We start from the raw sequence: 27,544 nt of genomic DNA on the forward strand, positions 1-27,544 counted from the left end.
TAAAGGTTGTTGAAAAAATAGATGATATGTTTTGTTAGAAAACAAAGATGGTAAGTCGTTTTCAATACACGTCACTCGCAAGCAACGCGTAATGATCCTATTGTTTAGAAGTCCCATGGTTTTCAACTGTCACAGACGATTGTCGCTAGAGTCACCACTTGCCAGTAATGTTCGGCATAAAAAGGTGGTGTGCACTAATTATCTGATTATTTGCTGCCGCTATAATACAATTTCATTTCGGAAATGGTACTTTACTTTATTAAGTATAATTCGATCCTCATACTGACGTAGTAAAAAACATCCAGTCTATTAGTTATGCATTATTTTCAAAGATAGTAAACTGTATGCTCGGATCTTTTTAAATAAAAAAAGTTTGTTTTAAACGATTCAACTGAACTTGATACATAATCATAGTTATAATAATGTATACAAGTAACTGTCATGAACCATGTGAATTTATCAGCTCAAAGGGGTATTCATAGATTTTACGCACTTTCACTTTTTTCGAATAATTGTAGTTATCAGTAATATTCTAGTCCTGCATTAAGGTTGAATACAATATTATCAACACAGTATATGTATTTGAATATTATCATGAATAAACGTCTTAAGACGACTTTTTTAATATTCATAAAACCACTGGCATCAGGGTCGTAATTGATGTTTTATTGGTATCTGGCAACAAGTTAAACAATGTCTCATTAAAACAAAAACAAAAAACTCAAGGAAGAAAAACACATTATTTCCTCTCACTGAAATTATAATAACTGTTCAAACTATGTAAGCATACCAAGAAACGAATTCCCTGAACGACGTAATGGGTGTTACGTTGGTATAGAACATATTGTGCAGAAATTACCTGAAAAAAATAAATAAAGAAACACAAATATTAACTATCATAGTTTAAAAAATAATTATTTAAACATTTTCGATAAAACCCCTGGTATCAGGGTTGTTATGGGTGTTTTATTGTTCCCTACCGGTTTCACCAGAGGGGACTAATGGTTTGCGCTCTGTGTGTCTGTCAGTCCGTCAGTCTGTCACACTTTTCTGGAGCCTGCGATCATTTAAAAAGTTCTAAATATTTTTTTCATGAAGCTTGAAACATGGATAGATCATGATGGGTTTTCGCAATATGGACATTATGCACGTCATTTAATGTCGTTCGTACGCCAAAAATTCTGGTTGATATGGCAACAGATAAACACAATCTGACAATGGTGGAGTCAGTAGGGTACATATATTGCTTGGCAATAGTCTTGTTGGTATGTAACACTTTGTGTTCAAAAATAAATAAAACAATATCACCTTTTTAGGAAAAAACTGAAGTGAAGGAACAAAGTACTATAATATAATTAATAATGAATCGTTCAATCTTGCCGGACATTTCGACTATCTTTTGGTTCAAAAATTATTTAAAAGTGTTATTTAAATGAGTGCAAAAATTACGACGGTAAAATTCAATTGTACATACATCTGTTAAATATCTATCATAGCCTCCCAGTAGTCATTCTGTTTTTGGTGCCAGGAAACGATCGTGAAACAATGGGCAGCTGCCGGTGTAAGTGGTTCCCAAGACAAACATGATTATATAGATTATAGCCACTGGCTCGGACAGGCAGAAATACTTCGAGAACTATATTAATGAGCATAGTTACTATTCGAGGCATTGTTTTATCGCTGGAAGTAGATAGTCCATAGTTAAGTTAAACCGATTCGCTCATGGTCCTTATTAACAATTACTTAACGGATTATTTTGCGCACGGGTATTTATTTTTATCCTGTCACATGCCTTTAAATCAGCCCGATAACCAGGTAACCTAATATCCCAAAAGATATTAGGCTAGATGACCACGTGACCTCGAATATTCGTCAGTTGCTCAGCGCATGCGCACGCCTGTACTATTTTCTATTGATAAAATATACTTGTTTTCAATTAAAAAACAACAAAATACATGTAAAGCTCTGTTTGTTCAAACATAATTATTTTAACAGCATAATTTCGTCTTTGTGTATTGAATTAATAACGATCGACTCGATTTCTGTGTTGTTTAGCACGATGAAAGCTAGCCTTAGCGTTTTGCATGACGTGACGTAACACTGTTTTTGTTTGCGCGGGTTTTTTTTCCCATATTAAATATTTAAACACAAAATACTCGTAAACTAGATATTTTAGAAACATATCAACGAATGTTGTAAATGTGACAGGATAAATAGAATGGTTATCTGGCAATGGTTATCTAGCAAGTCAGAGGAAGTTATCGGCTCACCCGATAAGATCCTCCGACGAGCCAGATAACCATTCTTCATCCACGTCACCAGATGTATTTCCATAATATTTGCCACGTCGTGGGAAAATGGAACACATTATAAACAATAGACTTTCATCTATACACCAGTATAACACATGATTCAACGTTCATTAAAATAAAATATACTATTAGCCCGCAAATCTAAATGATAGTCAGTGCGTGCCGTATGAAACTATTTTTGCAAAGAACGTTAAAAAATGACTTCACATTTTTGTCCATGTTCTCTATTTGTATACAAATACATGTAACTTTTGTTGTTTTCCTTTCACTGTTTAGTTGGCACCAATACTCAACAAACAAGTAATAAAAGTACTTACAACTTAAAAACAACAACATGTTTTAAACCACATGCCCATACAAATAAATAAGTGTATACAATTAACAGATGTTTGAACTACTTTTTATCACATGTAGTTCTGCACTGATAATGGCACGTGACTTATCATTTCCAGCCTATCTTCTAAGATAGCTTCAACTACAAAGTTTACACCTCGGTTGAATTCAGATCAAAACACACCATACACATATATCTTTTTGTTTTTAATTATTGATAATTTGCCGGTTTTCGTTCCGGTTTACCGGTAGATCCATCGAAGACGATGTAAAATCTGAACGACTGATAAACCAATCGTCCATATCCATCAAACATAATGTGGGTGTATTGTACTCTCTTATTTCACAGCATGCTCTTAAATCACACGCGTCGGACAACGATGCGAATGCGCAGTATTTAACCTGTATTTAAATGCTGACGATATAATTTTAAGCGGTATTCTCACGTTTGCTTATGAACATTATGTTTTGATAAGCTGTTTTTGAGCAAGAGACGTGATGATACAATCTCACCCACATAAACTACATAGCATTTCTGTTATTACAGATGTCCACATACACATCCTTTCTGAAAACACAAACATGTCACTCTTTAAATAATTCTATGCATTATTTTTTTCGGACCTGTTTTGCATGAATTAGTATGCAACTATAGACGATGGCTTATGAGATTAAACGACGCAGATGTACGCTTATTAAGTTCACCCTGCGGGTCTTATACATGTATTAATATTTGCCCTAATAACATTATGTACCCTGTACTCAAAAGCATTATCAAAGTCGCGTCTTCGACAATTTTTGTTGAGAGTTCAGCTGACTTAAGAATATGTTGTTTAAATAATAGCACTTATTTCAAGGTCAGACTGTTAATAACTTCAATAGCACCGCAAGCAATCGCTCCCGTTTTTAAGACCAGTGATTTCGATCAATGAAACAATGGTCTTTAAATATTACGAGAATCGCATCAATGCGTTTTCTGCAATATTTAATTTTATTTTTAGTTGTTTAAAGATGGCAATTTACTAAGCTTAATAGGCTTATAAGAGGTAACTTAAATACCACAATCATGTGAAGAAACATTCTCGCAAAATAGTCAGCGTGTTTTGTTCATCATGAAGGGTAATATCTCTTTAAACGTTTTATTGGTGGATAGCATTAGCACTGTTAAAATAACAACTTATTTAATGCATTTGTGTTGCATACAAACTCTTAGAGTCGGGCAATTATAAATGCATGCATATACCACTTATATACCGGTGATGGCAACATGTCCTTCAAGCAACAAAGAGACAAACATTCTTTACATTTTTCATAATCAATGAATTCATCAAAACCATAATACAGATTTCCGGTTGATATATACTTAAATGATCAACATTAATATATTTAAAGAAATGCAAATATGGTCTCTTTAATGAATAACGTTGAACTTAGGAGTGATAAAAGCGCCTTCCCTTGGCATCCATTAGCTGTCAATATAATTTGCTAGTCACGCCTAAGCAGACAGCAAAGTTTTTTCAATTGCTATCAAGCTGCGCATGCCCAGGGGAATGCGCCTCCTTGCGGAGAGCCTCGTTTCCAATCAATATACGTCAGTAAATGAGACCCTCACGGTTGCAATTTAACTTTCAAATTCGTCAACTAACTCCATATCAGTAAACATCAACGGTAATTAGCATTGTTTTTATCGATGTTCCTTTCTTGTCGTATTACCAGTTATCAAATGAAATCTGTAATATTTGTCAGAATATTGGACAATGTCTGCGGTGCATGTTCGATGGACATAATGCAATATGTGACTATCTCAATTTGTTGGTATAACAACTTGTCGCCCACAGTTGAATGTTAACTCATTTTTAACAATATGTAATTTTGTGTTTAATTTTGTGTTAGCTTATGCATCTCTAGAGAATATTTAGGACCTAAACCTTAATTATACGAATTATTGCTTGTAACACACATAAATAGCGTGAGTGTGCACGTTCTGATTTAACAAGAACATAATTGTTTTGTCATTTTTGAAAATTTGTATTGTGGTTTTAAAGAAAAAAGACTATTGTCTACAGGCGACTTCATTAAAATTTATGTTACATTAGTTACAATGCGCCCGAAAGTAGCTTGCTTTAAGTTTCTTTCCTTGCCTACTCGCTTTCTGCGCTGTCTGCTATTTTATTTTGGCTCGAACGTGGAGTGTGTAGGATACGCTGAATTATCATTAAGCTATGCAATACAACGTGAAGATCATAGTATTATTCGCAATAGGAGCATAACATTGATATGTATGTGGCATAAAATGATTTTGTTCTTTTTTCAGCGATTCAATGCGCAGAAAGCATACCCAACTTTGAGACCATAGGTAGCGGCGTTTAGGAATAATATTTGGCCACGAGATCGCAGAATCTGCTTTTCGATGTTAATGAGATAAAGAAGTGCAATTCCTATTCCAAGAGATTCCCCTTATTTCCATTTCTATGGCATTGTATTTAATACGGTATAAGAGGCGGAACTGATTCCACCAAATCAATGATGAAAAACTAGGACATGTCCATTCGCTTTATTAACTTAATGCACATGAAAAATGCTATCTGCTGTCTCTTGGTCATTCCACTACAAATAATTAAAAGCAGATTCTGTAAGCGTGGTCATATTTAACCCTCAGCACGCTTTATGACGAATTGTATCAAGTGTATGGTTGTATCTAAAAATGTTCCGAAACTACGAAAAAAGCTCACGTTAAACGTGTAAGCATCCTTGTCGATAGCTTTTCAAGCAACATGAAGACATTGATATGTAGATCGGACAATGTTGTTGTCTAACGCGCTGAGGGTTAAATAATCGCCAATGCGTATGTCGATGCAGGCGCTATTTTTTCTAAGGTGTTTCACGGTATTTATGCATGTCATACAGACAAAGGTACCCCAAGAGTCCTTATTGCTCACATATTTATGGGGTTTTACGACATGTTTTTGACACTTTTTTACCTTCACGTATTTTAATATATATGGACACAAATTTTGTTGCATTGTATATAACCATTTATGCGTGTTTTGTTTTTTTAAATTTAACATGTATATAAATGTTTTTGGATCAAATGTTTTATTTTGCACACTTAAATTAGTACTTAAACTTACAAACGTATCATGTTGTACATTTTTTGAATTGGTAATAAACTTTTTTCCCGAATTCTACGTATATTACAATATTATTTCATATAAATGTGTTATTTATGTCGTACCTCACACGTATACCTACATTATATTATATTCCATGATGTATACATGTCTGTATTGCGCACATTTACTATTTCTCGTGTAACATGTACTGTTTAAGCCTAAATATGCTGACCCATGTTAACAATTATAACGTGTTCAAGGTAAGTACAGTGTATACAAATTGTTGGTTACACATGCAAAAATTGAATGAGGCCAAATGTGTGTACTGAAATTATGTCGTGTAATCGTTGATTTGCTAAAACATGTATTAATTTTACTTAGAAAGGACTTGAAAAGTAGTAAGTGTAGGCGAAACAAATTCTCATAACAGTTCTTGACACGTATTTGAAACACACTTTTTCAGAACTTGCATAATGCATATACCGTGTTTGTCAAAAATAGCTTCTAGATGATCTTAAGGCCAAGTTCGAACATGGGCCTTACCGGGTCAAAAACTAGATCACGGGGTCACTTAGTGCGTTTTTAAATATTCAGCATGGTGTCAGCTCTCTAATTCAAGTAGTTTCCATCCGATATTCACTAATCTTGGTCAGAAGTTTTATCTAGATAATCTGAAGGCCAAGTTCGAACATGGGCCATGACAGATCAAAAACTAGGTCACAGGGTCGCTTAGAACGTTTTACACATTGAGCATGGTGTCCGCTTTCTAATTCAAGTAGTTTAAATCCGATCTTCACCACACTTGGTCAGAAGTTGTAACTAGATTATGTGTAGGTCAAGTTCGAACATGGGCCATGCCGGGTCAAAAACTAGGTCACGGGGTCACTTAGTGTGTTTTAAACCTCACCATGTTGTCCGCTCTCTAGTTCAAGTAGTTTTTATCAAATCTTCACCAAAATTGGTCAGAAGTTGTATCTTGATAATGTCCAGGGCAAGTTTGAATATGGGTCATGCCGGGTCAAAAACTAGGTCACAGGGTCACTTAGTGCGCTTTAAACATCACAATATTGTCCGCTCTCTAATTCAAGTAGTTTTCATCCAATCTTCACCAAACATGTCAGAAGTTGTATCTAGATGATGTCTAGGTCAAGTTTGAATATGGGTCATTCCGGGTCAAAAACTAGGTCACGGGGTATTTTAGTGCGTTTTAAACCACACCATGTTGTCCGCTCTCTAATTCAAGTAGTTTTCATCCAATCATCACCACACTTGGTCACAAGTTTTATCTTAAATGATCTCTAGGACAAGTTTGAACATGGGCCATTTCGGACCTTAAACTAGGTCACGGGGCCACTTAGTGCATTTTTTTAACATTCAGCATGGTGTACGCTCTCTAAGGCAAGTAGTTTACATCCGATCTTCACCAAACTTGGTCAGAAGTTTTATGGAGATGATCTTAAGGCCAAGTTAGAACATGGGCCTTTCTGGGTCAAAAACTAGTTCAAGAGGTCACTTAGTGCGTTTTAAAAATTGAGCATGGTGTCCGCTGCTTTTTGTGAAGACGACATGCAAAATATTATGTGCCAATGCCGCATGTGGGGGTATTCGTCACGTCTGTGACAAAGCTCTAGTTACCGTTTCTCATAGCGCCTTCAATACTTTACCAATCTCTTTCATATTTGGCATGTAGGTACCTTGCATGGACCTCTACCTTTTGATGAGGTTTGAGGTCACTGGGTTCAAGGTATAGGTCACCGAGGCTAATAATAGATTTTCCGTCACACTTTTGTTACAGTTTCTCATAGCGCCTTCAATACTCTACCGATCTCTTTCAGATATGGCATGTAGGTACCTTGCATGGACCTCTACCTTTTGGTGAGGTTTGAGATCACTGGATTCAAGGTTAAGGTCACCGAGGCTAATAATAAATTTCTGTCACACTTTTGTTACAGTTTATCATAGCGCCGTCAATACTTTACCGATCTCTTTCATATTTGGCATGTAGGTACCTTGCATGGACCTCTACCTTTTGATGAAGTTTGAGGTCACTGGGGTCAAGGTAAAGGTCACATAGGCTAATAATAGTTTCTTTTATGTGGTTATGAACACATAGATTGACAAAGCGCATCATCGGGGAACATCCATCAGTTTCATTCTTGTTTAAGTAGTAATGATTTTCGGTAATATGTTAAACAAGTATTTGGTCCCCTGCTGAAATACGCCTTTTGTTGTCGATAAACACAGTTTGGATCAATAATTTAAATAAAAAATAGGAGTCTCAGGGATTATCATTAATGTATTATTAAAGAGCCTCATTTGTGAGACTCTCGTGAGCTGCACGACTCGTCCCGAAAATAATCCTTATTGCTCCAGCAAGCAAAATTAAAGGCCGTCAATCTACTGCCTTGTAATAAAACGCGAGAAATCAATTATAATTATGTGAAAACATGTTCTTCTGTTTGAGAGACACAGCGACACTGCTTGATGTCTGTTTACTCGGTTTTATAGGAAATTGTTTAAGAAACGTTAAACAAAACGGACCAAGCAAATAAAGTTCAACGTAGTCCAGCTCACGTTGTGTGTGCTGGCATGTAATCGAAACTAATTCTTAAGGGACTATTTGTATAAAATATTCCATATTCAAAACTATATCTTTAGAGTAACATTTGTTTGCGCCCTTTGAAACAACGGTTGGAACTTGGAAATATGAGAACACACGTGACGTGCGGTGGGCGTTCGGTAGAATTGTCCGCTTAATTTCTTAAAACGTTTACATTGTGTTATCATTTAACTTGGTGATAATGTTTCTGGACATAATGTCTCGGCCAAGTTTTGTAGCCAGTAATATCACATAAAGCACTTAACACATCTTTTGAAAAAGAAAAAATGCCCAAATAAACAAATGTCCGCTAACTTGTCCACTCTCTAAGTTAACTCAACGAATATTAATCGTATCATCGTAGACTTGGTGACATTAATGGTAGACACAATTGTATGTTTCCAGATCGCTTGAAGACAGAGTCATTGGCAATATTCCATATTTGCGGATGTAATATTGTCTCCTCTCAAAGAGGTGGTATGTCGGTCAATATCTTAAGTTTTCATTACCCAATCATGATTTTATATGGATAAATTGTGTTCGCATTATGTGTGTATTTCTCTTAAATGATACAGTTTTTAAAAGCGACCTAGACTCAATAGCTTTAGTTTTGAAAGATTAGTTACAAGGGAATTATGTGTGCATTCAGCTTTCCAGTGGATCTAGTTTGGGATTGCTTTTTGAACAGTTACGTTAAGGTCATTAGTCACTATTACTAAAATTATTAAATAAAAGTTTCTGCTTTATGCCTAAGTTTCGAGATATTCCACTGAAACTATGTGTGTATGTAACTTTCAATTTAACATAGCTCGCTATCGAATATTGACCAGGTGGATACAGGTCAAGGTCACTATTGCTGAAATATAGAAACACGTTTCTGCTCATGGACGTGACTTTGGATGTATGTTTTATTCTCGTGTTTGTGTGAAGGTTGCTTTCTTTCAGGCAAACTAGAAATACATATCAATTTGTAAAATATTATAAGATTTATATATTAAACGCTTACACCTTGGTTTCTTGCTGTTTCATTATTTGTGCCATAATTTCTACTAGAAATTAAGATATCCTTCGGTGTAACACGTCTTCAAACTGGTGAATTTTAATACAGGTTGCCACTTTTGTTAGAGTTGTAATAAGTGTCGTAGGTCACAGTGTGAACTTTAACAATGATTGGCCGTTTTCTTTTTTATCACGTGCTATACCCTGTTTCCCATGTTATATAACCATGGCGAATATTTTTATCTTACACATATGTAATATAATTTTTAAGCGTTTTCATTGGCTTATGTTCGTTCGATTGACCAATCGCATTTTCTTATTTTGCTGAAATGACGTTGCAACGTCAAATGACGTCACGAAATGCAAACAATATTCGGGATTTATCATTATGTTTGCGTAAATATTTATTAAATGTGCTCATTTAAAAGCATCTGATAAAAAAAGATCTGACATTCGTTGTAATTTCATACCATTGTTTACTAAACTCGTCCAGGAAATTCGTTAGTAAGCTCGCCAAAGGCTCGCTTACTAACAAAATTCCTGAACTCGTATAATAAAGTATGGTATGATATGACAAGATCGTGCCAGATCCTATATATATTAATCAGCTCAATCGTTAAACGTAATACGACGAATAACCATGGTCTTAAAAATCATTTTTTTATGAGGTATAACATATGTTACGTTATTTTTTAATAAATAAGCTAACTTGTTTATAAATGTTAGAAAATATACTGCCTCATGAACGCCTATAACATTAATTAGTAAATAAATCCAGTTGAATGGAAATAAATTATAAAATGTTAGCAGTAGTATGCCATCAACGTGGTTTATCTGTTTTTGTAACATAGACTGTCCCTTTGGGAACGTTTGCATGCACGTCTGTTCCCACTCGACTTATGGCGTTAATTTATTTTTAAATGCCCCATTGGATCAGTTCGTGTGCTTGTTGTCCCGTTAGACTTTTTGAATCGATTTTCGTTATGTATCGACGACTGTATGACTAACTATAATTTACATCGTTCCCAAAAAGCGTGATTGCAGCCATTTGTCATCCTGTAAATACATATGATTTCTTACCTACCATGCGCTAAATTGCATTACAATCGTTTGTACTGTCATAATTAATGACGATGTCGGAATTTGTAGATTAAGTACCGATTAAGTTGCGCGTTATTTTGTTTTTAAAACGCGGGAGCAAGAAAATGACAGACATTACTAATGACTTCGTAGGTTGTTATTAAATCACTGTTCGTTTATACTGTTTTATTTCAAAATGCAATATAAAAATTGAAAGTCGAATGACAATAGGCAGTAAATCATTAAGGTATATTTGAACGGCGACCTAACCTGCTTGAAATTAAAAGGAATAGATGTATCACCGTAGAAGTCGAATGTGTTTTGTGTTTTGGCATAATATTTTCTTGGTTGATTAAAACGATTCATAATCGTTATTGTTGAATAATTGGACGTTATTTTGTTTTGTAAGATAATTAAACCAATTATAAGTCTTTTTATACCGTTTGATGGATATCATTACAATAAAAACACGTTCATTTCACGATTAAATACGGTAATCCTGACAAGTGTTTACGTAGGTGCGAAACATGCATCGATATATACGCCAATAAGCAGCGCACGATATAAAACGCCTTTGTCTTCCTCTTCACGAGAAGCTTCATGAGAAGCGTTAGAGTGTGGGTGACATTAGGAAATTATTTAAGCGCTCTTTACGTCTGAAAGCGCGATCTTCAATTGCTGATCTCGCAGGCGCTTGCATTCACAATACATGATCAATATATGTGAAGAGATCATTAAGGGAACAAATACCTCTTCAAACACTAAAGATATACGGATGAAAGGCACCGTAGAAGAAATGAGAAAGTTAACGCTCTTTCAATTCTGAACCGTGCTTTTCTTAAAAATTGAAGGGGCCGTCTTTTATTGGTTTGTGAAGCAATCTTCGAGAACGCTCAAGTAGTTGATTAAATGGACTTTGCTTTGGTACAGTTTTGCTAAATGGTATTTCTGCGCTCCTAAATGTTAGCTGACATTACTTTCTGAATAAACCGAGTCGAAACTAGTTCATTTTGATAAATTTTGCCATTCCTAACATATTGCTGTTATTTTTTCTGTTTGCACTTGAGGAGTAATTTTCTTGAATATCATGTTAATAATATATACGTAATACAGTCCTGATACAATATTGTTGAACCAATAAATTAGATTATATTTGATTAGATTCTTGAATCAGTAAACTGTCGCATGTTTAAGTCGAGACCTTACGTCTCAATCAAACGTGGCTGGTTTGTTGCCAAATCTTTGAATTTACTCCTAGAACCACAACGTCCCAAACAAAAATGTAGATCATTTTACATACAGTTATTTCCGAAATCAATGTATACATTTTCTCAAAGTGCTCGATATTTATTGTTTTTTTTTATCGGGAATGAGCTGAGTAAATACACACATATTGATGTTAACGATAAGGTCTCAACCGTGTGCAAGATATCATCAAATGTGGAGAATGACAAGAGTTTGCAAGAGTTAAAATGCAAAATCTGACGCAATATAATAAAATCTACTGCTATAGTTGACGCGTCTCTGGACAATGTCATTTCACATGTCAAAATTGCAGCACCTCAAACATACTTGACAACGCAGTTTCAAGATGTTGGTACTAAAGACCGTACATTTATATGAATATTCACCATATACCAATATGAATTGGTGCGCTCGACAAATCGGATTGAAGGAAGGATCGCATTAATAATGCGTGTAGATCGAGGAAAACGCGTGCACAAAACTACATAGTTCGGTCGGATGCCCACGGAAGTCTTTGAAACGAAATAACGGGTTTGCAAACTGCTCTGGAATTCACTGACAATAATGGGCATACAATATTTATATAATGCGCCTAATAGCAATACTGTCAATTATGAACATTCCAAGATGAGACATTTTTGTTAAAATGTTTAATGAGTATCTATATAAATAAGGTTGATATTTCTATTTCACTTTTATAGAATTGAACTTATGACACTTTATCTGGGCAATGATCGTTTTGTTAATTATTCATATTCCATTGTAAATTTCACTTCAACTTGATACACATCCTCGAATAATGTGCATGGAACTCTTCTAGATAAATCAAGGTACACGGTGTCGAGAAAATTGTATTTCGGGGAGTTCGTTCGTGCATAATTTATAATACTGTCAACATATCCGAGATTTGTTTTATTGATACCATGCTGTTTTGTCTGAAAAAAACGTCATTAATTCGTATTGTCGGTACTAGGAAGTAATTCATATGAGCCGCGTTCTGAGAAAACTGGGCTTAATGCATGTGCGTAAAGTGTCGTCCCAGATTAGCCTGTGCAGTCCGCACAGGCTAATCAGGGACGAAACTTTACGCTTTTATGGTATTTTTTGTTTCAAGGAAGTCCCTACTTATGGAAAATCAAGTTAAGGCGGAAAGTGTCGTCCCTGATTAGCCGATGCGGACTGCACAGGCTAATCTGGGATGACACTTAACGCACATGCATTAAGCCCAGTTTTCTCAGAACAAGACTCAGATGAATATTTGAAGCATCAGAATTACACAAAAGTTTACTTACACTTAGCTTGTCTGTATTTAAGATATTAGTCTGGTTTTTGTAGGCTCGAAACTGATCTTGTAATCGGAGTGTATTTTCAGCATTATTTTTGTGATTTAATTTGATTATTGATGTCTTTATCAATATATAATTGTATTTCTCAACCTACAAAAATGGCGTAATGATTCACGAGGGAAAATATTGATCCTTTATTTGTTGATATTTGTGTCTGTTTTTCCCTTCATTCGTTGATACCACACATTCTTTCTTCTTAAAGCCACTAGTCATTATTAATATTGATGTAGGTAATATGGCTAATTGAATATTGTTATTGCAAAATTAAATTGGTACTGTTTCTTATGCCATGTGTTTTACAATACTTAATTTCGATGTTCTATATTATTGTAATATTGTTACAAATTAACTATTTAACGTCCTTACAGTCAGACGTTTGTATATGCTGTCTTTCTTACGTACATGTATATACACAAATTGATGAAGCTATGGGTGAAGTAATATAAAGGTTGTGCACATGTAACTATGTATCCACACCATTTTACTTTACACTTTAATGCATGTACAAATCATTTGTGCATATGGTATTAGAATTGCCGTTTTTTTCTACCATTGTGTATTTTTACAATTTTAAAAGAGTGTTATCAATATAATGTTGTCATTCCATATAATTCAGCATATATATGAGCCGTACTCTGTCAAAAGTGGATTTAATGCATGTGCGTAAAGTGTCAGGGGCGACACTACGCTTTTATGATATTTTTTGTTTAAAGAAAGTGTCTTCTAAAGAAAAGTCTTGCTTAGGCGGAAAGTGTCATCCCTGATTAGCCTGTGCGGACTACACAGGCTAATATTGGACGACACTTTACGCACATTGATTAAACCCCCTTTTTACAGAGCACGGACCATATGTAGAGTAACACGTCAACGGGACACGTTGAATGTAAAATCAGTGCCTTCCGCTGAATGCATCTCAACGTACGTGTACAATTTGCGAATTATAAGCCAAGATAAGTTCCAAAGAATGTGGCAATTATCGAGCAGTTCATTGACTAATATTGGTGCACATATACCCGGGATTTATTTGCGCCTTGTCTTCCAGTGGGCAAACCTTTAACTTTCAGTGAACAGTTTGCACTCCTCTATTGTATTAATACTTCTCTTTTTAAGCCGGGAGAAAAATAAATGACGCGACGTTTGGCATCATAAAACCTATTTATTCCATTGTTATTAAGATTATCAATATAGTGTATTTCTTTTAAACTACTGTATATTTATTACTTTCCCTTGCTCGAGACATTCGTGAATTGGATGGGAAATACGCAAATTGATGTATGGTTATAAGGTCTGACCCATGAGATATCGTTCATGATCCGCACAGACATCCCCAACATTTTGAGCACGATTTTGAAAAATAAAAAAAAACAGCGTAAGGGGAATGGGAACAATTACTTACGAAGTCAACAAGAGTCTGCCTAATCGCGATGAAAAATTAATGCGAAATTACGGGTCTTGCCCTATGGTTTTCGATTCATATTCGTAATGTGTATATAATCGTAGGATAACAAACGTAATCTCAAATGACAGACACATGGCAGCGTTGCATTCAGGTCTGAATTACCGTGGAATACAAACATGTACATACAGATCAGTATTTAATGGGGAAAAACATCATAACACAACATTTGTATGTAAACTGTATAGTCAGTTATTTGTTTTGTTATTGCGACAATGTTCTTAGCATCACGTGCTACTTAAAGTCTATCGTGTTGGTTTAAGAATTTAATGGCGATTTATGGACACTATCTCTTTTGAAAATTTCGGGATTTCCATTTATTTGAAATGAAACACTTTCATTGTAATACATATAACCATCTGTATGTCATGCAAGACATACGTGACACGCTTGCGGCATAGCAAATAATGCAATGCAAAGCCACCTGAAATCACCTTAACACGCGCTAATAATTATATGGTACTTCGATGGATGTTTGTATTGTATGTACAACATTGAAGTATTTCTTCTACCTGTTCGCCCATTCCTTATGTTCCATGGTTGTTCATTTAGGTTTGTTTAGTCAAATGATTATTAATATCTTAACAAGTCATACATTGATCAGAGCTTTCCTGCGTGCGTATTTGTAATTCGGGCATGTATTTACAGATTTTAAGATCGACGAATATCTGTTGCGCTTATTTTGACGAATATTCCATTATGCCATTGTTGGTAAATTTACTATATGTTTAGCATACAGACGGCTACCCTATAGTGATTCACATTTACCGATTGCACAATATACCATGCCCTCCTTACAGTGTTTGGCGTGGAGCCTAGTTTCGACGTACCTGTTATAAACGTGACGGTACAGGAGGGAGACATGGCCGTGCTACCGTGCTCCGTGGACTTTCTCGGAGAACATAAGGTAAGCAGTGTCCAAAGTTAGTGGCGATCATGTAGAATAGACTCGTCCGGATTTTGTCAAGAATTGTTTTAATACCTCCCCTTCTTTTTTAAACAAGAGTATAGTCTCATAAATCCGAATCATATATTTGAATTATTAGCGTTGAATTGCAGTACCAGTTATGTAACTTTTAACACTAAATGGCAGAGACCTGCGACGGGAAGTCCTAAAGCCACATTTTAACGCCCAGCTAACCAGCGACGATACGTTTCATGCCTTAACTTGATTTTCATTTGAAGAGACTACCATTAAGCGTGAAATTCATAACAGCGAGGCCATTGCGGACTGCACAAACTTATCGTGGACCACATTTTACGCATTTTCGCTTAGCCCGGTTGATCTTAAGCAAGACTATATTATTCGACGATTTTATTAATGCGTTTAGTAATTTATAGTAAAAATTTGCATCGTCAATAAGAATAAGCAAAAGTTACGAATTTTCATTTATTATTTCAAGTTATATATTCAAATTGAGAACATGTCAATATCTGATATTGCTGAAATGTAAATACTTATAAAAACACCCATCAGCACGTGCACTTGTTTGCATTATCAATAATGAGCCCAGCGATCGCATACTATTTTATTCCTCGTTAAAATACGAGTGGAATAACGGACATTTCCTCCACAAGACTACAATAAACATGTTTTGAAATAACATAAGTCAACAAGCCAATTAGCGGCCGCGCTTCTTTCACGACAAGACATTTGTTGTGGAAATATTAACGAGAAAACGACAGCAAAAGCGGCAAGCGCTCATCTGTTTTTTGTCTTCAATTTTGGGAGAAATGAAAGATATGTCAATTTACCAGTTTCGACAGATACCACGACGAGCTGTAAATACTTCTTAGCAATATGTATACTTGGATTTTTCGGATGCAGGTTTCTATATTCTCCGAGCCATATTGCTCGATGGCATATTTGCCTACAAGACGCTCGTGTTTCCCAGAAATGAGCCTCGCTCTGGGAAGTTTCTGGTTTAATGTGTGTGCTATGTACGTAAATTGTCGACCCAGATTAGCCGTTGCAGTCCGCACAGGCTAATTAGGGACACCACTTCTCGCTTTTATTGTATTGTCCGTTTAAAGAAAGTCTCCTTTTATATCACACGCCGTAAGCCTGGATTTCCCAGTTCAAGACGCATTGGTGCCTGCATATCTGTTGTTCTTATAGCGAACAATACACGTGATATTCGAAAATTATGTTAAAACTGAATAATTCTTTTTAGCAATTTTTGTAAACTATTCACCATCGTACTTACAAAGCGAGTTGAAAATTGGGCCGAAAAAAAAACTAAAAACACTGATGTGCAGTTCGGTTTTCGGCCGGGCGTAAGAATTGTCGACGCCATTTTCACACTACATTCTATAGTTGTATAAATGTTATCTAATAAATCACGCCTGTATTGCACATTCATAGACCTTAAAAAGCATTCGATTCCGTAATGCTCTCATCGTCGGACACCCCCGGTCTATTCATTACGTTACTCTCCATTCCTAAATGATGTATGAGCGGAGCGTAATCAGCAGCCGTGGGTATCCGACGATGTAATACTCTATGGTTTAAACTTTTCAATATGGGTTAAGATGGTAAACTTCTGTCCATTTCCAAAGACATTTATTCTACAGTAAAATCTTGCATAAAGCACTGTAATACCTTTTTCTGATTTCTTTGATATGTCCGTAAGTTTAAGACAATGACAAAACAACTCACCGATCATATTCTAATTTTTTTTGAAAGACATTGAAAAAAAAAACATGATACGGTTGGCGGCTTTGGTATTAACTTGTTTGATTTGTCATTTTGAGCTCCACTGGCCAAAGGCCAGCGGGGCTTATGTCATGGTCCTGTGTCCGTCGTGCGTGCGTGCATCCGTCCGTGCGTTAACTTTTCCTTTAATCGTCTTCTCCTAAACTACTGGTCCAATTCTGATGAAATTTCTCAGGAATGTTCCTGGGGTAAATCTCTTTCAAATTTGTTCAAATTATGGCCCTGGGGTCAAATTGGACCCTGTCCCGGGGGTCACAAAATTGAACATATGCTTATATAAGGTCTATTTTGTAAAAACTTTGAAAATCTTCTCGTCCATAACCATTGGGCCTATGGCTACCAAATTTGGTATGTACTGGCATCTTATAGTCCTCTACCAAGTTTGTTCAAATTATGCCCCTGAGGTCTAGTTTGACACTGCCCCGAGGGTCATAAAATAGAACATATGCTTAAATAAGGCCTTTTTGTGAAAACTTTAAAAATCTTCTTGCCCATAACCGTATGGCATAGGGCTACCAAATTTGGTACAAAGTGACATGTAATAGTTCTCTTCTTAGTTTGTTCAAATAATGCACCTGGGTTCAAATTTGAAACTGCCCGGGGGTCACACAATTGAATATATGCTTATAAAGCGCTTATTTTGTAAAAAAAATACAAATCTTCTTGTCTACATCAATTGGGCCTAGGGCTACCAAATCTGGTATGTAGTGACATCTTATAGTCCTCTACCAAGTGCCCCGAGGGTCACAAAATTGAACATATGCTTATATAAGGCCTATTTTGTGAAAACTTTAAAAATCATCCTGTCCATAACTGTATGGCATAGGGCTACCAAATTTGGTATGTAGTGACATGTATTAGTTCTCTTCTTAGTTTGTTCAAATTATGCCCCTGGGTTCAAATTTGAAACTGCCCCGGGGGTCACAAAATTGAATTATCCATTATGCTTATAAAGGACTTACTGGTATTTTTGAAAACTTTAAAAATCTTCTTGTCCATAACCATTTTGCCTAGGGCTACCAAATTTGGTATGTAGTGACATCTTATAGTTCTCTACCAAGTTTGTTCAAATTATGCCCCTGGGGCCTAATTTGACCATGCCCTGGGGGTCACAAAATTGAACATATGCTTATATAAGGCCTATTTTGTGAAAACTTTAAAAATTTGCTTGTCCATAACCATTGGGCCTAGGGCTATCAAATTTGGTATGTAGTGATATCTAATAGTCCTCTCCCAAATTTGTTCAAATTTTATCCCAGGGGTCAAATCTTACCCTGCCCCGGGGGGGGGGGGGGTCACAAAATTGAACATATGCTTATATAAGGCCTATTTTGTGAAAACTTTAAAAATCTTCTTGTCCATAACCATCCGGCCGGCTAGGGCTATCAAATTTGGTATGTAGTGACATCTTATAGTCTTCTACCAATTTTGTTCAAATTTTATCCCTGGGGTCAAATTTGACCCTGCCCCGGGGGTCACACATATGCTTATATAATGCCTATTTTGTAAAAATAAAAAAAAATCTTGTCCCTTACCATTAGGCCTAGGGCTACCAATTTGGTATGTAGTGACATTGTATAGTCCTCTACTTAGTTCGTTCAAATTATGCCCCAGGGGTCATATTTAACCCTGCCCTGGGGCCCGCAAAATAGATTTTTTGCTTATATATTGCCTATTTTGAGAAAACTTTTAAAATCTTCTTGTCCTTAACCATAAGGCATAGGGCTACCAAATTTGGTATGTAGTGACAGCTAATAGTTCTCTACCAAGTGCGTTCAAATTATGCCACTTAGATCAAATTTGACCCTGCCCCGGGGGGGGGGGGGGTCACAAAACTGAACATACGGGGTCTATTTTGTGAAAATTTAAAAAAAATCTGCTTGTCCATAACCATTTGGCCAAATTTGGTATGTAGTGACATCTAATAACCCTCTACCAAATTTGTTCAAATAATGCCTCTGGAGTCAACTTTGACCCTGCCCTTGGGGTCACACCATTGAATAAACGCTTATAAAGCGCCTTATAGTCCTCTACCAAGTTTGTTCAAATTATGCCTTTTGGGTCAAATTTGACCCTGACCCGCGGGTCACAAAATTGAACATTATATACGCTTATATCTTATTCATTTTGTGAAAACTTTAAAAATATTATTGTCCTTAACTCTAGGACCTAGGGCTACCACATTTTGTATGTAGTGAGATATAGTAGTCCTCTACAAAGTTTGCTCAAATTATGCCCCTGGGGTTAAATTTGACCCAGCCCAGGGGGTCTCAAAAGTGTACATGTGCTTAAATAGGGCCTATATTTAGGTATTTGCACATGCCAAGAATATTTGTTTCAGCCTTTTTTCAGCAGTGGAGCGATACAGGGCCATTATGGCCCTCTTGTTCATTTTACTCATTGCCGATGACATGGTCTTGATCGGAAAGTCAGTTTAGGAGTTGCAAACAAGTCTTTAAAATCTATTCACCTATTGCGAACAATAGGGCTTATAAGTAAATATCGAGAAAAAAGAACTATGGTCTTTAGAAAACGAGGCCAAATAAAAAATACCGAAAAACGGTCTTACAATCATATAGAAATACAAAATGTTAATAACTATCTCGAAGAAGCATTTCAATATACATAAGGTTTTCAACTGAATAGTCAGCATGTGATCAGAAAGGGTAGTAAAGGCGCAAAACGTTTGGTTACTTAATGTAAATAAAATATAACATAAAATATCACTCCTCGCATTGTTTTGCAGTTGTTTGACGCCTTTGTATCAGCGACTTTAAATTACTCTTGTGCGGTTTGGGGTTTTCATAATCCAATGAAATCGAAAGGGTACACCTTAAATATTGCAAATCATTATTAGGCGTGAAACAAAGTACTTGTACTGAAGCTGTTTATTCGGAATTAGGGCGGTATCCTTTATTTATACAGGTACAACAGTATGTCAATATAATTAAATTCTGGTGACATATTTTGTATTAAAAAATGTGTGCATTTAAATTGCATATTACAAATCATTAGATTTACACGAGGAAGGATACAAGTCATGGGCCTCGAAGGTGCATACACTCTTAAATGAGTTTGGTTTTAGCGACGTTTGGGCAAATCCGTTTAAATATAGCATAAACGAATGATCACAAATAAAAAAAAAATTAAATGTAGAACTATATACCTTGTCTGCTGAAGTTTGTTGTCGTTGTTTGTATCTGATAATACGAATGGTAAAATGCTATTAAATAGTTTTAGTACTAATTATTATAATTTCCATCTTGTTTCAGTAATACATAGACTTCAAATATTAAACTCACATCGATTATGTGAAAAACTCTCTCCGCAAGTAAACTTGTATATCAAACACATTCCATTGACATGCTATTTTATTGAAATATTTGGTATGGCTGTGTACCGATTGTATTCGCCAATAAAATTGTCTGTCTTTAAACGAAAGGGAGTCTATCATATTTCAGAATTGCCTTTATATAATAATCACATCGTGTCAGGTCGAAAGTCCCTTAGTCAATAAGACATCAATGATTTGAAATTAAGTATACGAGGGGTGATCTAGAATTAACAGAACTAGTGTAATACATTTTAAACATGTATGACATATTAATCTCTTCTTAAAATATATGGAAATAAAAATATAGATTAAATATTTCTATATTTCATTTTATTGTTTATGTGTGTTTGCTTCTGTTTCATATTTATAGGCAGTAAAGGTACGGACACAATCCTTATTGTTTTTATATTTCATATTTTATTATTCATTTTAACAATTATTATTTTAAAGTTTCGCATCATGCATATTGTACATGAGTTATGAATGAGTAATATTAAATGTTCGTTTTCTTTTTTATGATATTTTCTTTTTTACAAGCTTATCAGGTATGTTTCTTGTTCTATCGAAATTGAACATCCTAATTGTACGAACTTTCGTATATCAGTCGATTATATTCTAAGAAGATAATATTCAAATCGCGTTGCCTTATTGAACGCGATGACGAACACACAGTGTCGTAATGAATATTTGTTTAAACAACAGAGCTTTTTCATGAAACAAACCTGAATGTAAAGCGCAAACTCATTAAGGAAACCAATTATCTTTTGTATTCACTTTTAACGATTTGCACACTACAATTATTTTGCATCTGGCTGAGATGCGATTGTTTTTAAAGCGGTACAAACCATTTTCATCCGCTGCAATTCTAATTGATACTGCATACACAGCTACATGTCTTTTAAGTATAAGTATATATACTTATATTTTGTATTTTCTTGTTTGTTATGCTTAACCTTTTAACAACAACTCTTAAATCTAAACAGCAAGTAATTTTGATCAGTAACTTGCTGCTAATGACGACATTCGTCGTTTGTTATTTCACTTATATTATGACTATCAAATTTAAAAAGGCGAGTATTGATGCTCTTATAATCATAGTAACTATTTATTATACCAATGATAATAATCCGTTCTTTGGTAATCGACTTTTATAATAAATATATGAATATCATTATTATTATTATATCAGATGCATCTGCATTGCTTTCGCATAATCAAGGCAATAAAATATCATGTTATGCCTGCGTTATTTATATCTCAAATATGTTATATTTTACCATTTTGCACAAATGTCCATTTATCCGTATATGCGTATGCAGCACCTTCATCTAATCAAGCATAAACATAGATAATATAATAGTGGATTTTATTCAAATTTAAGAAATATTGGCTGATTTAACATTAACAAAATATGCATTCATACAATAATAGAACGACATGTGCTAAAGCGTTAAATCGTGAGTAATCTACGCAAGCATAGTGCTGATGCATTTTATTATAATCGCCGTTATCATTAGTTCATATTGCATAATTATACTATCTTGAGTAGATCTGTCATGAAAGCAGCGACCATTTAGAAATAGAGACCGTGCGTTCTATATACGTAGTATACCCTCGATTCCATTTTATCAGTCAGTAATCGTCCATTGAAGGTGGTCTGGACGGACCAATGGTCGACGCTGCTGACCTTGGATGACCGGCGGATAATAGACGATCCCCGTATCAGCATCGAGCGGCCGTACACGCGCGACTGGAATCTGCACATCCGGAAGGCACTGTACGGCGACAGGGGCCAGTACACGTGTCAGATTAACACGAACCCCGTGAAGACCAAGACTGTCATGCTGTTTGTTCTGGGTAGGCTGACCATTCCTCACGGTGGTATCCCCCGCACGACGTCACTTTTGCATATTATATACCTTTACCGTGATACTGTTTATTCTAAGTTTGTCATTAGATGCCTTTAAATTGAAGAATAATTCCATTGTGTTTTTTTAATATTGTGCAAAGGTTTAATTTGAAAAGATCATATCTCATTATTTTATGCCCTGCTTCGAAGAGGGGTATATTGTTTTGCTGGATGTTGGTCGGTCTGTCGGTCTGTCGGTAGAACAGTTCGTTTCCGATCAAAAACTCGCAAACGAATTTACCGATTGGCCTATTACTCCACATGTGCATTGTCCTTGAACAGTAGATGACCTTTATCGAAATTGGGGTCACTATGTCAAAGGACTGGGTCACTGTCACAATAAGTATGATAATCTTTTCCGATCAATAACTCGTCAACGAATTGACTGATTGGCTTGATAATCAACATGTCCATTGGCTTTAAACAGTAGATGACCTTTATCGGAATTGGGGTCATTATAAGTCGAATGTCAAGGTCACTGTCACAATAAATCTGAAAAAAATGTCAGATCAATAACTTGTCAACGTATTGACCGATTGACTTGATACTTCCCATGTACATTGCCTTTGGTCAGTGAACAAACCCTATTGAAATTGGGTTCACTTGGTGAAAGGCCAAGGTCACTGTTTCAATAAGTGTGAAAATCGTTTCCGATCAATCACTCATCAACGAATTAACCGATTGGCTTAATACTTAACATGTGAATTGACCATTGGAAGTAGATGGCCCCTATTGACATTTGGGTCACATGGTCATAGGTCAAGGTCATTGTCACGACAAGTATAAACATGATTTCAGATCAATAACTCGTCAACGAATTGACCGATTTGCTTGATACTTCGGCATCGGCGTTCCACAATATATGACTCTTTTGATATCGGGATCACTAGGTCAAAGGTGAAAGTCGCTGTCGCAATAAGTATGATATTCGTTTCCGATCAATAACTTGTCAACGAATTTACCGATTGGCTTGATACTTCACATGCGCCTTGACCGATATTGAAATTGTGTCACTAAGTCAAAGGTCAAGGTCACTGTCTAAATAAGTGTGAAGATCGTTTCCAATCAATAACTCGTCAAGGAATTGACTGATTGGCTTGAAAATTTCCATGTGAATGGGCCTCAGCCTGTAGATGGCCCCTATTGAAATTAGAGTCACTATGTTAAAGGTCATGGTCACTGTCGCAATAAGTGTGAAAATCGTTTCCGATCAATAACTCGTCAACGAATTGAACAATTGGCTTGATACTTCGCATGTGCATTAGCCTTGGACAGTAGATGACACCTATTGAAATTGGGGATACTAGTTCAAAGGTCAATGCCGCTGTGGCATTAAGTGTTAAATTGGTTTCCGTTCGATATGTCATCTAAGGTTTGAGTGATAGGTGTCAAAGCTGATGTGAGGGGCATTTGTCTCCGACCGCAGAGCTCTTGTTAATGTTTGTTTTTGTCCATAATATTTTTACGTCTCAAAGTGTTTAGTGAATTGCTTGAATTGCTTGAAGTTATGGCAAAGCGTTTAAAAAGGTCATGTCATTAATCTCACAGAAGGTCCCTATAAGAAGGATCACTTCAAACAGTTGTGGTGGTGCAAGTCAACGTGGATGTGTAGTAAAAGTTACATAAGAGCAACTTATGAAATTGCTGTAGTGGTTGAATATGTCATATGATTCGCTATTAAAGTTGCTAAAAGGTTGTACAATAAGCCTTAATAATGTGATGATATGGTTGCACGTTGCTGGATGCTGAGTGATTATGGTTAAGCGCGGCTATTTAGTCTCCGAAGATTGTGGAGTAATGGTGAGAGCAAATTTTGAAGTAAGGATTTTTTTACGGGAGAATATATTAAATTCAATATTAAATCATTAGTTTGTTTAAAGAATATGTGGTGTGTTACGTGATTGTATTTATGTGACCTGCTATTGTAGTGCCATCTAAAATAGTTGATCACCTTTCCACCCGAGATGCGACGGCGAAGGAAGGGGAAACCGTAACTCTCGTCTGCAACGTCACCGGTGTACCCACACCAGAAGTAACGTGGTACAAACTTCCCAACGAGGGACTGCAGACAAGAGAACGTAAGCGGTCCATTACTCGTGCGTTGTGCTTTAAAAAATATTGTGCAATGTATTGAATATGTACGGGATAGTAAATACAATTGATACTTAAGTTAATAAACAAAATGAAAGGAATTTAGTACTTTATTCAAGAATTTATATCGTATAGCGTTGACATACAGACTTCGTCATTAGTGCAACACGTTTTTATTTTTGACCATTGTTTCAATCTGAAAAAGACCCCTCAGTGCGTCATGTTTTTATTTCCCAATTTGACGTTTAAATTGTATGCTTATTGATAAAAAGTAGGATTTCTGTCCCCTTTTAACCGTCACCCTACCGCTTAATAGACGTGCATGTTGTACCCCCAAAACTATTCCCGCATGCGTATTCCCCTGATTAATCATCGGTTATGTACCCGTATAATTGATCTTCTATGTTTGTTATGTCCCTCAGGCCTAGATTTGGAACCCGGTATATTTTCCGACATTGGAGCCTGTGCTTACACACTACAGCAAACAGGTATAAAATCCGCGTTACGTAGGCTTGTTTGTCGTTTGCCATGTTGAGTGTGAATAATGGAATATAATTTGTAACGTATTCGGAAATTGGTGATGTTTGAGTGAGCAAGTGACCTGATCAGTATTTGAAATATAGTATAAATATAATTCTTTAGCACCATGAAATGGCTGACGCTTCCATTGTACGTACCATGTTTTACTCTTTCCTGCAAGTAAGTGAATCGTCCATCTTAAAATTGCCACAAGATTAAGGCTATAATATTAATCACTATGTCCGCCGGCCGGGTCTTTAACTTATCTGCCCTTAAACTTCGTCATTAAGTAAAGGATTGCTAGCGGAATATTAAAATATAGTTGGAGCTGTGTTGTGCAAAGACCAAAGCACTTTTTGTCCTACCAAGACGTTGCGATCTCTCATACTGACATGTGCATTATATATTTAGCCGGATTTTTTTCGAAAAAATCTCGGCTTATAGATTGATGTTGTCGGGCGGGCGGGGGGGGGGGGGGGGGGGGGGGCGGGCGGGCGGGCGGGGTGGCGGCGTGCTCGAAAATGTTAAAGTTCTTATTTCATGGTATAACTTTGGTATGCTTGGACCTAGAGTCTTCAAACTTGACATGAAGGTTGGCCAGGATTAACAGATGACCACTGGTCATTTCAAGGTCATTCATTTGAAGGTCAAGGTCACTGTGACCTTCAATATAAAAAATGTTAAAGTTGTTATAACTTTGGTATGCTTGGACCTAGAGTCTTGAAACTTGACATGAAGGTTGGCCATAACTAGTTAGTAACCACTGGTCATTTCAAGGTCATTCATTTGAAGGTCAAGGTCACTGTGACCTTGAATGTAAAAATGTTAAAGTTCTTATTTCATGGTATAACTTTGGTATGCTTGGACCTAGAGTCTTGAAACTTGACATGAAGGTTGGCCAGAACTAGTAAGTAACCACTGGTCATTTCAAGGTCATTCATTCTAAGGTCAAGGTCACTGTGACCTTGAATGTAAAAATGTTAAAGTTCTTATAACTTTGGTAGGTAAAAATGTTAAAGTTCTTATTCCATGTTTTAACTTTGGTATGCTTGTACCTAGAGTCTTCAAACTTGACATAAAGGTTGGCCAGTACTAGAAGATCACCACTGCTCATTTCAATGTCATTCATTTGAAGGTCAAGGTCACTGTGACCTTCAATGTTAAAATGTTAAAATTGTTATAACTTTGGTATGCTTGGACCTAGAATCTCAAACTTGACGTAAAGGCTGTCTGGATTTCTGTGTAGGTATGTGAAAGCAAAACAATAAATAGTATTATTTCATCTAAGTTTATTTTCTTACATTTGATAATGAAATTGATGGAAACTTCAAACAATATGTTACTAATTTGCTAATAAAAAAATTGAGATCAAACTTTCCTAATTGTCAATTCAAGTTCATATTTGTGACCTTAAATGTTATTGTTGTTCATGTATATGCATGCATTCAAAACATAACACAAGGTTTGCTCATGCCTTGAAAAGTACTTACATTTCATTTTGACCTTTGAACAATATTTCAGTAATTTAAGTATTGCATTGACAAAAACACGAAAGGTACTTTCCTGTCATTTAAATAAAAAATCCGGCTTCAATGCGGTCATCTCCGACCGCGGAACTCTTGTTTTGAAACAATTCGACACAATTGTTAACCGTTCACGATTAGTCGCGCACTTTATTTACATGGCCACATTCTATATTCGAAGTCATTCTTCTTCTTAAACATCAACTTTCAAAGAGCAGATTTTTTGTCGTTATAGGCGATTCTTCGCTTTCTAATTTCACCATGCAAAGAACGCTTTGTAAAGAACTGTGTTCAAACGTTAGCCTACATGAAATGATACATCTCTTATAACCTGCAGGTGAATAACTTAAAGTGATATTATGGGCATTTTTCGCTGTTGAATAGAACTGAAAAGAATTGACAGGTCAAAATAGTAAGTTAAAATGTGGTTACTGACCAATTATCTGCAACTCATCTTGCTACCAGTTGTTATTTCATATTCGATATCTTACATGACTCACCCAGTCCTCTAAGCCGAAATGATCCGTAAAACAAAATGGTGTCTTTGTGTCGTATGTACGAATCTGCACTAAAACTAAATTTAGGTTCACAACGTATATGCATGATTAGTTGTCAAACGAAAGTACGGTTGATATTCATATGCATTAATTTTCTCTTTCCGGGATATTGTTTTAGTATGTTGTTGTGGCATTAACATATATAAGTGTATATGAAGTGAAAACACCAAAAATAAACAACAGTTGCGATAGACACCTATAAACTGTTAGATGACCATGATATCACTTTAAAGGTGAAAGTCACATGTTGATGTCAATTATCGAACCGCTACAAATATGGCCCTTCCACTGTAAATATTGAACTATCGGACGGCTTCTTGGCAGGTTAGAGTCTCATTAAAGTTTTAACCTGAAATTAGAGGAATATCTATGTAACTGTAATAAATAACGCTTTAATTTCGTGTCATTAAAA

The 27,544-nt window shown here is 35.8% G+C and overlaps 1 protein-coding gene across 2 annotated transcripts in view; it reads left to right on the forward strand.

Annotated features, from left to right (window-relative positions):
- Nucleotides 1-27,544, forward strand: part of LOC127880082 (limbic system-associated membrane protein-like) — a 52,084-nt gene that overhangs the window by 11,440 nt on the left and 13,100 nt on the right. The window contains exons 3-6 of one of the 2 annotated variants that reach the window (XM_052427309.1): nucleotides 15,284-15,390; nucleotides 22,186-22,390; nucleotides 24,371-24,520; nucleotides 24,956-25,021. In XM_052427309.1, the coding sequence (XP_052283269.1) occupies nucleotides 15,284-15,390; nucleotides 22,186-22,390; nucleotides 24,371-24,520; nucleotides 24,956-25,021 (528 nt within the window). The remainder of the gene's footprint in view (nucleotides 1-15,283; nucleotides 15,391-22,185; nucleotides 22,391-24,370; nucleotides 24,521-24,955; nucleotides 25,022-27,544) is intronic. The other variant, XM_052427310.1, reaches the window with a different exon arrangement.

This window comes from Dreissena polymorpha, chromosome 4 (genome assembly GCF_020536995.1).
Source record: "Dreissena polymorpha isolate Duluth1 chromosome 4, UMN_Dpol_1.0, whole genome shotgun sequence".
Lineage (NCBI taxonomy): Eukaryota > Metazoa > Mollusca > Bivalvia > Myida > Dreissenidae > Dreissena > Dreissena polymorpha.